The sequence below is a fragment of the Sturnus vulgaris genome, chromosome 3, assembly GCF_052056855.1.
Source record: "Sturnus vulgaris isolate bStuVul1 chromosome 3, bStuVul1.hap1, whole genome shotgun sequence".
In the NCBI taxonomy this organism is placed as follows: Eukaryota; Metazoa; Chordata; class Aves; order Passeriformes; family Sturnidae; genus Sturnus; species Sturnus vulgaris.
The window spans coordinates 93,584,914-93,600,163 of NC_142245.1; the positions used below are offsets into that span (position 1 = coordinate 93,584,914).

The window sequence follows — 15,250 nt, forward strand, 5'->3', positions numbered from 1 at the left end:
CTGTAAATTGAAAGAGAAAGGGAACTAAAATTGTTCTCGTGAAACAGGTTCAAAGATCCAAAAAGTATGAACCCAAACATGGAAGAGCTCAACTACAAATTTCTCAGCAATGCTAAAAATACCAAGAGGGGAAACCCAAAAGAACCTTAAAGGTCAAAGTACATTTTAAGATATCCAAAGGAATTGAATGTCTAACAGCATTGCAAACCACAGATAACTGTGTTCTGAACACAGTCTCTTAGGAATGAATGTGGGTTAAAGGTATTTTAAATGCCTGGAGATTACTTATGAGCAATGCTTATGCTTACTCCACTGACAGAGTGAGGCTATTTTCCTCCCTCCTTCATCCCATCCAGCCTCTTAAAATTTAAATTTATTTTTTCACCAAGTGTATCTTACTGTTCATTGAGATAAACGAATGCATAAGGTGTTCAACAAGCAACATCGTGCAACATAAGATAAATAAAACATGTTGTATACTTTGATCACATTAAATGTGTGCATGTTTTGGGCCTCCAGTTCTGAATAATATTTAAGTAAAATGTTAACAATTTGTTTTCTGCCTAAACCTTGCTTATCTGAAAGCTCACTCTACAACAGCAACTGTTTTTCATGTACTTGAAAGTTTGTTAATATCTATTTAAAACATATCTATCTTAAAGTTAACTGTCTAAGTCTAGATGTATATTTAAATAGAGATTTTGGTTGGAATTTGGTTTTTGTTTCTCTGAAATGACAAATCAATCTCTTCCATTGGAGAGGGGGAAACAGTATTTGCTGCTGCTTGCATTTCTCCAATGTAATAAGAGTACTCTAGAGAGTAAGGAAAGGCAATGTGGGTTTTTTAACTTTTCTTAGAGGCAAGTATAAACACCAGAAGGAGCTATTGTTCTTGTCAGGAGAATGACAACTGTGAATATTAATCTAAACTAAAACATGTGAAAATGTACGTTATTCAAAATCTTTTCTGGTCTACTGAAAGACATGTTATAAGTGGGATTGATGGAAAGGCAGAGGGTTTATTTTCAAGACAGCCTGAGACTCAACTGATTCAGTGATGACATGTTCTTTGAAAAGGATTTCATCTTTTCAGCATAATAATGGCATTCATTCTAATATCATAAAGCAAACAAAAAGGTATTGAAATCTTAACCTTTGCATTCCGTCCTCCTGCCATGCTTCTACTGTGTTCATTTCAGGAAGTAGGGGGATGATTTTCAGTGATTTTAAAACAACCTAATGGATACCTGCATTCATTTTGGGGGAGAAATGGCAAGTCAGACTTGGCTAAGTAGTGAGAACATAATCAATACAATTTTGAGGTCAATATCACATTTTATACTTATGTGAGATTGAAAACCAGTAGATTGTTCAAATGAAATCTGAAATGGATCTAAGTAATACTGTTACAGCTTTCTTAAATATTATATGGTATGTGTGGTAATATAAAAATGCAATTATTTTCCACAGTTTCACCAACACTTGTAAAACAAATGACTTTTAAATTTCCAAAAGAGATTTCAAAAATCAAATTGTTTCTTATGTTAGTATTTTTTTAAGTGGCTTCTTCCTGTCAAATTCTAGCCTTCTTTATAGTTTCACAAATTATGTTTTGATGGAGTTCAATTTTAAAATAGAAAAAGAAAAATGAGGAAACAGATTTCTTCCTCATGTTTAAAGCTTACAGAGAGAAGTAACAACGGAAAACACAAGACTTCCAGTGCTCACAGATTTACTCAGTGACTAGGGAGGTCACTGCAAAAAAAAACCCCAAAGAAACTAACAACCCCCCCCCCCAACACAATTAAAAACATTTGTTGGTAACTAGTGGATAGTAAATAAACCAGTTTTCTTTGAAATCACATATCAAAGAAGTTATAAGAGATCTTCAAAAGGTTGTCTCCTTTTTAAATGGGAAACTGTCAAGCTTAATCAGTGGAGACACTCAGAACTTTGGATGTGTGAATAGTTTTATTGCAAACTGGGATCCAGATGCATCCTCTCACCTAAGACGCTTATTTAGATCCATAAGGAGTTTGGAGTACTTTCTGTCCCTACCTTGCTCTTTAATGTGACATTTTTTGTTGCATTTCTTCTTTATTGTGTTATATTCAGCATGTTTATTTTGTGTCTCTTAGTTTGTTCAGATGTTTCAAAAGCTTATACGGACAGTGTAAAACATATGAAGTTCACATTAATTGTCCTTTAGTTCCTTAGATTCAAAAAACCTCAACCCTCTGAAATACATACTTTGTAGAATAATATTGAAACAAATTGAATTATCTTATGTGTATAGCTTAAATTAGTGTTTTATGCATACATTAGTAAAAACTTTAAAAGTATTTCTACAATGATCAAAACCTAATCTAAACATAAAGTCCTTAACTTACTTAATTAGATATAAAAATATTTATATTCCTTCTATTCATTTCCCCCATCCCCCTTCCTTTTTTCTGGGAGGAATATTCAGGTATTTTATTAGCATTTTAAATTGCTGTTGCAGATATCAATATAATCCAATAATTATACACTCTATGTTTTTCGTATGTGCATAGATTTGTAATTCTCCTTACGTGCCTTGATAGTAGGAAAATTGAGGGAAATGTTGGTTTTCATGTTGCTTCATGCAACATTAACCTTGTGGAATGGTCTTTATCCCATATAGTTTTAAAATACTTTAGTTCTCAATTTGTGTTTATCACTGCTAGGTAACCGCTTAGGTTTTTCTCCCTGTTTCCATAGAAAAAGAAATACAGAGATCCTAATTCTAGAAAATAGGAGAAAATGCCATAAATAATTTGTGTTTATTGTATTTAAATGTCAGATTATTGAGTAAAATTTTCTTTACCAATAAAAGAAACTAATTTTTATTAATTTAAGGTATTTATTTAGAAAATACTTGGTCTCTTTTTATGAGGGTTTTAAGAATGTTCTGAGGATTATGACAAGTATAAAATAAACACAATTTTAGAAACTTACATTACTCTTCAATAATTTTGTGCATTTTGCACGAATTATGGAAGAAATGGGCCAATATTTTCCCTGCCTTTCTGAGTTTTCTTATTTATCAGCTCAAGAACAAAGTGATAGGAAAACCAGTTTTTAAAGCTTTTCTAGATTTGAAGCATCATATTAAAATTTTAAAACTAGCAAAAAAACCCCCAAAACCTAAAAACAATCCTATCAAAATTTCCTGAAAGAGTGAAAAGAACTATAGAAATGCATATCCATAAATATTGTAGTTAGTGTTTGTGAGATTCTCTGAGAAACTAAGAAAACACTTGTCCAAGAAGGGTGGGAATGAGCTGGGTGATAGTTAATGACATTGTATGCAGTTCTGCACAGCACAATTTTAAGCTTCCTGACTGCCATATAGCAATCCCCTGGTGTTTAGGACTCAGTAACTTACAGACTAAACTGAGAAATCTGCTTTATTGAGTTCACTTAGTTCACAACATGAGACTATCAAATATAGATTTAAAAGTGCAGGAAAACAAAAAACAGAACCAGTTAATTATGACAGATAACAAAGAATGTCACAAATAATAAGTGAAGCCAGATAATGTAAATACTGTTTAAGAAAGCTCTCTGAGATATAGATCACAAATGTACACAGTTTTTGAAAATCTTCATAACAATTGGAGAACATAAATAATTCCAAAGGGACGCATTTTAGTGTTACGACTGTAACAGTCAAATTTCAGTCCTAAAAACTTTATAGTTTAATGTAATGTTTAAGAGGAAATTTCCACAAGGTCAGGGATATTTAATGAATTACTGCCATTGACTGAAATTAATATTTCCTGGCTCTTTGTGTTGAAAAATTTCCATATCTAGTTGCTTATTCTCTCATTTGAATAAATGCTACAATATTGAAATTCTTCATTAAGTAAGTTCTGTTGCATGAAAAAATTGTGTTTATTTATTTTCTCAGATAAAAAATATATCCGTATATTCACTGAACTCATACTGTGAAAGAACAAACTTATTGTAACTATTGTTTTGTATTCCTTAAAAGGTGGGCAAACTGAATAATAGACCTTTTCCCTAGAGTATACATTGGTTTTTATGAATACAATATTGAAGGAGTAGAACTTTGTGCCTTTGAATGTTTTTGTTTGGATCTTGAAATATTGTCAATATTGGCAATATTTACATTTGTTTGAAGATGTTGGTGTTAAAATATATTGAATTCCTTCATTCTTTCTCCCCTTTTTCTCCTAGGGTGGGTGCAAGTGTACAGTTTTCCTGTGAAGACAATTATGTGCTGCAAGGTTCTAAGAGCATCACTTGTCAGAGAGTGACAGATACACTGGCTGCCTGGAGTGATCACAGACCAATTTGCAGAGGTAACTGCTATTCTTTGGAATTTTTTTGGTGAAGTTTGGAAGGGTAATTTATAGTTTCTGTTGCAGTGAAACTCAAAACTAAGAGAACTAAATCAAGGAACTATATCTCATGAATATGTGTATATATGATTATAAAGGTACAACGATTTTTATGTAGATTGAAACATGCAATCAAATGTGTAGAAAAAGTGTCAATTTAGGGAGCTAATTTCCTTTAAATAGTTTTAATTTCACTTACTCTTCCTTTTGTCATGATAAACTTACTTTCAGCAGAACTAATTAGTTAGGTTTATGTTTTGTTTTTTCTAAATTAATTCCTAAATATGAGATTCTCACAATCATATTATGTTCCTATCAGTCCCAGATATTTACTTAGTCCTGATTTTTCAGTAATTTTCCTTCTGTTCTATTTTGCTCAACTTTAAGTAAAACCTGACCTTCTAACTTAGTTCTAATTTTTTTTGCATCTAGAGCTCCTTGCTTTAAATTCCTGCCCAAGCTGCTTTTATGGAGGAACAGGGGAAGTGGCTTTTTGTTATTTTATGTGCTTTTCTATTACAATCCACTGTCTGTAATAAAGCAGAAAAGTATATAAATGCTGCCAAAATACACCGGAACTGAGGTGTACAGGGTAAAAAAAAAGAATGGATCTCTATGTAGGGAACTTTTTACCTCAGTAGAAAAATGATTTTGACTTAGATTGTACATACCAATGAGAGCCTTGACCCTTGAAATTGTGCTTGTCTTATATTCTCCTGGAATCAGACAACCTAGCTGGGATAAACAGGGCAAACCATCACCATTAATTGGAAAAGAAAAAAGAAATCATAAAAACTGTTAGAGTTACTTTTATTGTCATTTGGAGGTAGATCAAAATGATACTTCTTGTACACACAAAATCTTACACTAGAATGCCAGTTACCAGGGCAGCAAATGATATTCGTTTAAGAAACACTGGAGGGTTTGTAACCTCTGAACTTAATTTTTTTTTTTGTTCAAGAATGAGCTAAAGCATAATCTCATTTATATAAAACTCATATACTTCTCTACAAAGTTTTCATTACCTCGTCATTTTGCAATTCCAATTTTTTTTTCTCCTGCTGCCAGATTAGATTTTTTCAACTTTTGTAGACATATGTGTGCTTCACTTCTCAATGGTGTATAATTCCTGGTCAGAATTATGATGTGCATGTTTGTGGATTGTGAAGAGTGAAAGAAGCAGGTGTTATTTACAGTCTGTATTATTCTCAATTCCTTTACTGACCTCAAAGATGCCAGTATTCATCATGCTCATATAAGCTCCAATTAAAAATAATAAAATAAACAGTGCAAAGAAGTGCTTATCACATTTTCTAAATTATCATCAACTTAAAGTGGAAAAGTTGATAAAAAGCTGATAAACTGCACATAACTACTGTGAGCTTAATGACTTCAAGAATAGAAGACTTACTGAAGAAGCTGATGTTTGCATTTACCCCAGAATGGTGATTAACAAAGCTCAAAACTTAGGAATCTGATAAAAAGTCACAGGAACCATCTTGTTCTTGGCAAGCTCCTGACATTACTTGAAAGGGCAGAACAGTGGCTGGGGTCCTAGGGTCCCCAGAGCCATTGGGGTCTGCTCATGGTGGTGGTGCAGCCCCAGACCCACCCCACCACCACACCTGGGTCATAGGCAGGGAGCAGTGGGAGGCCCCAGAAACTGCCCTAGGAAACTGCTTGGTGTTAATGTAAATGCTCCCAGTTTCCTTGAATTCCACATCAAAAACCTTAGAGTGATCCATTCTTGTTTTCTGTAGGCAGTATACAAGGCTATCTAACACTTTTTTGCAATCTTTTGCAATAACTCCATTTCCTAATCCGACCTCTGGGCTGAACTTCAATTGTGCCTCTTGCTTGGCTTCACCCCTTTCCCCTCCCCACCCTTTTAACCTTATCTTGGAAGTTTGAACTTTGTGGACAGATACAGGAGGGACAATTTTTAATTTTTTAAATTTTTTTTTTATTACTACAAAGTTTAGCATTAGGATTAGTTTCTGCTGTAGCAGACCTTAGGCAGGAGGAACTGAAAATAAAGTAAAATAAACTAGACTGTGTGCTAGTTATGGTTCTGGAGGTATAGTGTTTCTACCAGTAACTAGAAAGAAAATGTCCTGTATTTCAGATACCATGAATTTGTCCTTGTTATTCTCTCAATTAAAAGACTATAGATTGCTTACTACAGCAGCAACATGCCAAGCTTTCTGTGTTGTTAGGCAGCATAATGTGGCATACTTAAATGTGATTATTTTTTGTGACACTTAGGGGCGTGGTTTAGTGATGGACTGGACAGTGGTAGGTAAAGCCTCACTTGGTGAACCTAAACCTCTTTTCTCACCTAAGTGACTCTATGACGTTTTTTGTTCCATGTTAAGTATGGATACCTTTTTAATAACTGTTAAATGATGCTTTCATAGAATTCCCTATGTAGGTGAGGGTTTTTTTTAGACTTCTACTGGGATTGTAAAAGAAGATTTTCATGTGATGTGTCTGAGACTTAAGTTAAATTGGTGGGTGGCTGTTAAGATATTTTTGGTCATAAACATGGTATCATAGAATGATTAAGGTTGGAAGGGAACTTAAAGATCATATAGCATTCTCCCTGCATACATAGATAGACATTTCCACAGAAAATGGAGTCCTAGTTGATTAATCTTGTCATAGAATTATAACAAGTTCTCAAAGTCTAGTCTCTAACATCATAACAAATAGACCAAGTGCTGGTAGTATATTGTGATGGAAGGATAGAAAATCTGATAGTTATTTTTATCTAGTACCTTTTATCCTATTTGTAGCAATCACACTTCTATTCATGGAGAAGATCAGGCTTCCTCCCGGCAGTATGTGAAGTAAAGAGACTCTCATAGTTCATGCTTTAGAATGGAGGCAGCCACAGAGAGAGATGAAAACTAAAATTTTCCAAAGTACCCGAAATATGTTGGGTGTTTTATTTCAATAACTAGGAAAAAAGAATGACCAAGTTTTTAAAAAATCTAGTCATTCCTCTTGCCTATACTGAAGCTTAGGTAACCGAAGGGACTAAATTACATCAGGATGTATATGCTGAGATTTGTATCTAAGTACTTAGAAATTTAATGATCTTGACTCTTTTTTTAGCATGTTGAAAAATTACTGAAGTACCATAAACATGAAGTGATATTTTGAAATATTCTGAGTTCTATAAATCTGTGTCACTGGAAATTATAGGTCTAAATATTTTTTAAATGCTTCTAGATACCTAAATATTTTGAGAAATTTGAGTATTCTTGCAAAATCTATCCTTAATGCTCTATAGAAGATAACTGAATAAGTTTAAGTAATATGTTTTCAAAATGCAGATTATCTGGATTTGTTGAATGTAGCAGAGAGATTGTGTTGGTTTCACAACTGAATCCATTTCACCAAAGTCAGACTACATACTACCTAGAATCATTTTATATATATATTTTTTTTTCTAATTATATTTCCTGTGGTGCAAAGAGCTAAGACACCACAGGAGGTCATGTTTAGGTTAAGGACATACAGTCATGTAAATATCGTGATACATATGTTTCTCCAAGTCATGGGGAAATCACGAAGGAGAGCACGTACTGGCCCTTCTTACATTCATGGCTAGAAGGCTCCCTCCATCCATCTGGAAAGGATAAATCTCTCTCCAAACCGAATATTGATATGATAATTTTAAGTATTTAATCTCCATAAAGTAAGAATAAAGTATTGTAAATGTTAGGCTGATTAATTGAGAAGTGCTCATTTCTTTCTCTGTAGGTAAATTTTCAGGATTTTTTTTTTTTTTGTCTGGCTGCAATATCTTTAAGGACAGATTTTAATAGAATATATCAACATAAGTCATACTTTCATGGCAAGTTGTTGCTAATGCTGTGGCAGTTTTATACTATTTATTTAAAACAAAGCATCCAATCTAAAGCAATCTGGTTTGTTGGTTATCATTTTAGCTAGAACATGTGGCTCAAACTTACGTGGACCAAGTGGCATTATCACATCACCAAATTATCCAGTTCAATATGAAGACAATGCACATTGTGTGTGGGTCATTACAACTACTGATCCAGAAAAGGTAAGCTTTTTCTCTTGTCTCAAGTGAAACAGTAGAGTTTTGGATTTGACTTAAAAATATCTCATATATATTTGTACAAATGCATGAACACATGCAAGTCTGTATGTTCATTTAAACACAAAAAGGAACAAAGTAGAGTTGTTATGAAAATACACTGGGCACTAGAGGGAAGAAAAAGTAGTATATATGAAAATATCTGCTCAGAGTAATAGGTCTAATTTAAAATTTTCAAGTTTTAAATACATTTTTAAACGAAATACAGAAAATCAGAATCAAAATTCCACATTGCTAAATGAGTTAATAGTGAATTGTTCATGTTGTGCCTTGATAGTTAATCACTGCTGAATCTTAAAATAATGTTTCGTGGCATAAAAACTGGATATTACATGTATTGACAGCTGTTGTTGGTTGTTTTACTACCTACATGATTTCTTTTCAATCCAGTGTTTTCAAGTAATGATTCTTAATACATAACTATGAATCACTCATCTACTTATGCATAATACAGTGGTCATAACAGAATATTTTAACTATTTTTCTGCAAAATCAGTGAAGGATGGAGGCCCCCTATCTGTAGGAAAGGAAAAAGAAAAGTTAGAGAAGTACTTTAATTATATTGTACTTCTGTGTAGTGAAATGCTGAATAAATTAATTACATTATGTCAAGGAATGTACAATCTATATTTACTTTCATAATTACAAAACATGTATATCCTGTGCAGCTTTTTGGAAGACTGTATTCTTGACTTCTTTAAAGTAGTTAAGGAAAAATGTTTATTTTACCATAAATAAGTGAAAATGTTTAGCTGCAGAAAAGGTAAATTTGCTGCATGCTTTCATAGCATATTTTTGAGGTGCAAATACTGTTGCTTTGTGAAATTAATTAAGTTCACTTTTTTCTTAGAGGATTCAAGGTGGCTCAGTAAATATATCTATTCAGGAAAAACAGGCAAAAGTACAAAACTACTTTATTGAGAAAGATTTTACTGTAGTGGGACTTCTCACTAAACAGAAAAAGCTGTTTCTCAGTTCCAAACTGAACTGTTATATTTTATTTAGAATAGCCATTAGATAGGAATATTTCTCCTGGAAGGCCTTTGACTTTAAAATCGTTGCATTTTATTTGAATTTCTTTGCATTTTTAAATATAGAAAAGCATTTAAATTATGAAAAATGCATGAAAATTTAATCCACTCAAATTTTTATTCAGTAGTGTATTGTCTTGTCAATTTTGAAAAACACAGTATATTTTTGTAAAGAGAAAAATGTGCATTAAAAAGTTAAATTCCTGCTAATAGAGAAGAGTATTGGCATCTTAATGGTTTCTTTTTTCAGTTAATCTAATTTTTTTCACCTTGAGTTTTCAGGAATTTAATTAAGGAGTGTTTTTCCTATTTATAATAAAATGAAGGTTTAGCTATAATAGTAGAAAAATTGGTACTGACTGTGCTATTAAACTGTCCAGGGTATGTTTTCTGTGGAGATTCAGACTTACCTATGAAAAACAGTAAACTCCCATCTACTACAATAATGCACAAGTTCTTTTCATTCTATACAATGTATCTTTCTCAGCGAATTTAGAATTTTAGTACAGCAGAACTTAATGAGATTGGTGTGGATTAATTTATTATTGCGTTCACTGGACTGGAAAATACACAAGAATACACAGGAGGAATTACACACTCAGATAAATTACTTTCAAAATTAAGAGGTCTGAGCGAACACTTGCAGCTTTCACCCAGAAAATAATCAACACTTGTTACATCCAGTTGTGTGGAAGGTAAAGAGATATGCTAACAGACACTGATAATCACAGCACGAGAAAAAGGGTCGTAACTTTTAAGATTTTCATTTTTGACAGGATGAGCAATATTGAATGAGCTGTCTTTTTATTGAACCTTAATTTGTCTAGCAGCACAGCCAGGGAAGAATTATCTTAATTTGATGTCTCTTGGAAAGACTGCAGTTGCTTTAGGACCACAATGACTATAAATGTGAAGTCTTAAAATCAGACTTATTTAAGGCTTACAGTATTGTTAGGCTGCTTTCACATTAAGTCTACATCATCTTTATCAGTATTGGGACTTTTATCCCCAAACAACTGTATCAAGAGTTAATACACACCCTTTCGGTTAATAAAACATGTTAAAGAAAATCCTTTTACTTTTCAGATTATCTGATTGAATGGAACACTACTTCTTTTAAAAAAAAAATCTTGCGAACATTTTGAATCTATGAACTTTAAAAAAATCTATTACCAAAATAATTTTCAAGTTTCCAAAACAATGCAATTATTTTAAGATATGCTGAAAGTTTTGCAGATTTTCACCCTTGACTTTTCTTGGCGTTATGAATGACTGAACTCTTGAAAATTGAACTGTATATTGAAGGTCTAGTTTTAAAATTACTTTGAGCAATCTACTCTTTTGACTTGGAGATTTGAAAATATTTATCAGAATGCTTAGGGTCCTGTTGATTTTCTTTTCTAAGGAGGCAGACAGCTCATGACATGTTGTTACTCTATTTAAACTACTTTTGACTAACTCTAAAAGTGAATTTGTAGCCTTCTATTAGGTTAGTTTGCAAATATAATCTTACAAGATAAGATAATGTTTTCTCTTAATGTAACATTTAGTGCAATTTGAAGAGGATAATGCAGTTAAAGAGGTTTCTTAGGAGGTTTCCTTAAAAAAAGCCAAGCAAACAAAAAAACAAAATCAAAAGCAAACAAAAAACTGCAACAAAACAAACAAACAATATCCCCCCAAAAAATCTCAAAAACATAATAGACTGGAATATTTTAATAGGTTTTTTATACATATATGGACACATTTTTCCAAATTTTGCATTCTGGTGCTGGCATGGGGTCAGATATTTAATGCCAACTCAAAATGAAAACAAATTTCAACACCGTGTAGAGACAGTAGCATAGTTCCAGGTCTTATCCAGCTATATCAAGATCATTTTTACTTAAATGTTTTTCTAAGATTTATTTACCTTTTTCTGAGCAACACAGAAATTTAAATTTGAGTCTTCTCTTCAAAGGTATTCCTGCTTATTTTGAAGACTTTCTTCCTTTATTTGTTTCCTCTGGATCACACTATTGTGGCTTTTGATCAGCATCCCACTGAGTCATTTATTAGACTTTTAGTACTTGCAAACACAACTTTATGGTACACTTCTGACTGTGTAAAGTACATGCTGTAATTCTTTACAAGTCTTCATTGTTTTAGTTCTTCAGTTATGCAATTTCTCAGCTTTCTAGAATCCATTACTTTGAACTCTTGTGAAGGCTTACTGATGTGTTCTCTTTAGCCCTCTCTTACTGTTGGTATAATCTGGTTAGATTATGTACTAACCATGCCTCTACCCCTTGCTGTTCCAATTCCTTCTCCAGACTGTGGATACTTACTGCTTTGGATTTCCTGCTGCTTTCATTGTTTTATGGTAACATTACAAGGGCTCCATTTTTCAGCCCCAGTATCTATTGGACAGCAATGATACCTAATTTTGCCTAATATTTTCCTGACTGATTGCTGATTGTGGTATAGTAGATGGGCTGCAATATTGCTAAGTTTAATGACCTGATAAATAAAGGCTGTGTCCCAATTACAGGGTTTTTTTATCGAAGGGATATACTTTCTGCAATGTACAAAGCACAGATACTTGTTTGAGCCTAGCAACTTCCTTCTTCTATACAAAGTAAAGTTATTCACAACAATTGCCCTAGCTGAAGACATTTAAATTAATTATAGTGAGAGTGGGAAACTTCACATACAGTTTTAGGGGTCTGAGCTCTAAGGTATTTGTATAAAGTTGGATTATGGCTCAATATGTTGGTATAAAAGTATGTTGGTATAAAATGGTATTTCTGATTTTTGCGTTTCAAAGCACATAGCTGGGGAACGTCATGACAACGTTTTTATTCAGGAAATCTTTCCCCAGTTCACACCTAGGGAATTCACATACTGTTACAGTTGATTTAGAGATAATTTATTTTAAGATAATTCATTCTTGCAATATGCTCTAAAAGAGCAGTCTTACTAGGTAGCATGTGATAATATGCAGGGGTTTTGAGTGAGATTATCTTCCTGATTCATGGATTGTTTCAAAAGTGTGTGCTACTCAGACGTGATCTGTTAGTGACACTGACCTTCCATATAAGTAATTTATGCATATATAATACTCTGCAATGAATTCAGAAACTGTGGCTCGTCCAATTAGGAGGCTTAATATTAGAGTGGGATTTTTGAAAATGTGCCTTTAAATAGTTTGTTTCTTCAAAGTTTCATTATAGATATGTCCAAATGGCTGATCAGATCCTCCTATAAAAGGAGGTTTAACAACTACAGAACCTGCAGTGTAACTATACATGGGGAAGAATCTCTGAGCACCGGATATCTTATCCCTAAGAGATTATTACCATGAGCCTAACAAAATTGATTTTTATCTGTAGAAATTATCGTCTCTTACTCTATGTCAGCGTTTTAAGTTGAAGACATCTTGAGTATCAAAAATATGTACCTCTAAGAATTACTTTCACTTAACTTTTGTGTATTCGTAGCAATGTATAGCTTAATACTAGTGATTTAGTCAGTTGCTACTAGGATTGATTTAATAGAGTGAGGGATAGTTATTGTGAATCTAGGATTGCCTCATTTGTACATCCTGTGCCATCTAGATTGTACAAATAGAGTAACACCTTCTGAAAGAGCTATTTCCCATTACAGATGGAAAAATGAAAGCAATTTATATTCTCTTATTTCCTTCATACAGTGTTAAAGCTTTGTGCCATCTGTGAATGTACATGTTTAAATTTAAACTTATTTTTATTTGCCAGAATGGCATCTATGATTTTAGGAGACTATGACATCATTGACAAAGAACTCATATAGTTTAGAAATAAAATTATTAAGGTCCTAGCAATGAAATAAATAAATGCTGGTTAGGTTCCCTCTTGCCTTTATTTATTTAATTTTTTAATAATTGAAGATTAGAGTTTTGGAACTCAAAATACCTAAAGCATTTACACGAGAAAACTCTTGTTGCAATATATGAATGAGATTTTTGATGTTCAGTGTTTTAAAATCTTGTACAAGACTTCCGGGTTAGCCTTGGTTTTGTCAGTTTTAAATACATTTCAAAAAGAAAAAGAGTTTGTATAATTTGGTATAATGTGCAAAAAAAGGTACTTATAAACATACTGGAAAAATCATGTTATATATAACTGACTCACTGCAGTATAATTGTAACACAGAGCTCTATATACCTGAAATAAAAAATACATATATTGTGAAAAAAAATAAGCACAGGTTTTTTTTTTAAATCATATATTTGTGATGTTTTTTGTGTTTTGTGTATAATTATTGGAACACTATGATTTTTATTAACAATGATGATATTTCTACCTTTGAAAACATCATGAGTGAGATGTTAGGGCTGGAACAGAAGACACCATTTCAACACTGAAGACATTTAGAATGGAATTTGATTTACACATGTCGGTGCTAGATGTCCAAACTCCAGTTATATTTGATGTACATTTGTCAAATAGTAGAGAAAAACAGTGCTTCACCTCCTTGTAAACCAGTCCACTATAGGCTGATCAACTGAATCAATGCTGGGCCTTGCTTGCTCTTAATGTACCAGAACCAAAGGGGATTTAGACATTCAAAATTTCAGCCTGTAAGATTTAGTATATACATGGTGTTGTGGAAGAAAGTATGCTACTTTAGATGATGGGTAACCTGCACAGATTGAATGGGAAGGGTCCCATAATGGCCATATGCTGAATGAAATAACATCACTTTGGACTGCAGATGTGCCAGATTTGAGTAAAACTGTTGAAGAAAATCTCTTCTACATTAATACATCTCTTTCTGAGACAGAGCCTTTTGGAGAAACTGATAAACCCAAATCAAAACCACTTTCTATATTGAGTTTAGATGTCTCATTTGAGCATTAATTACATGAAATTTTGACTCAGTTTTTTTTCAAACTGGGGATGGTGATGGAAGATGGATACATGGGATCAGTACTCATCTCCTGATGAAAACATCCAAGCACAAACTTCCTGCTATGCAGGGAAGGTACTGTATTTTCTGTTTGGCAAGAAAAGCTAACTGAAGGAGCATTCTTAATGCCTCTAGTGTTATTTTCTGTGGTATTTGCTTTATTTTTCCCAGGAGATTTCTAACATTAAGTGCCAAAAAAACCCAAACACTTAAGGTCATTGTCACAAATATGGGCTGACAGTTATTATTTCTTATTCCTTACCTTCCCTCTGACCTTCCTTCCATGCTATTTTTGAGCAAAGGAGACTAACTACTGTGCCTTATCTGTCTTCAGTATTTCATATTTGCTTTCAGGATATCAGCTAGATCCACGCTATTGAGATTTAGCTCTCAGGTGTGAATTTTATGAGCCTCATATGGATCTAAGTATGACATATTGAGTTGGAAATAGCAATTTAGGGGGAAAAACAACAAGTAAGACTCCTGGAAAGAAACTGTAGAAGCATACACATGAAAGAATGGAAAAGCTGAAGGAGACTTGGCAGTATATTTGCTGTGATATTGTCTTTGATTTTACAGTAAGTCCATAATTTAGACAAACAGTTGGAATGTATTAGATGGTAATACAATGCTCAAAGCAAACAAGAGTTCTGGTGTCCAAAAGAAGTGTCAACAAAAAACCAATAAACTAACCAAGAATCAAAACCTTTGAAATTATCAAAATTATTTTGTTAAATACAAAAAGGTATGCAATTTTTAAAAGTTTTAAT

The 15,250-nt window shown here is 33.0% G+C and overlaps 1 protein-coding gene across 2 annotated transcripts in view; it reads left to right on the forward strand.

The window, feature by feature from the left end:
• CSMD1 (CUB and Sushi multiple domains 1) overlaps positions 1 to 15,250 on the forward strand; it is a 1,072,714-nt gene that overhangs the window by 735,852 nt on the left and 321,612 nt on the right. For both annotated transcript variants that reach the window (XM_014869526.2, XM_088162298.1), the window contains exons 9-10: positions 4,225 to 4,349; positions 8,345 to 8,466. In XM_014869526.2, the coding sequence (XP_014725012.1) occupies positions 4,225 to 4,349; positions 8,345 to 8,466 (247 nt within the window). The remainder of the gene's footprint in view (positions 1 to 4,224; positions 4,350 to 8,344; positions 8,467 to 15,250) is intronic.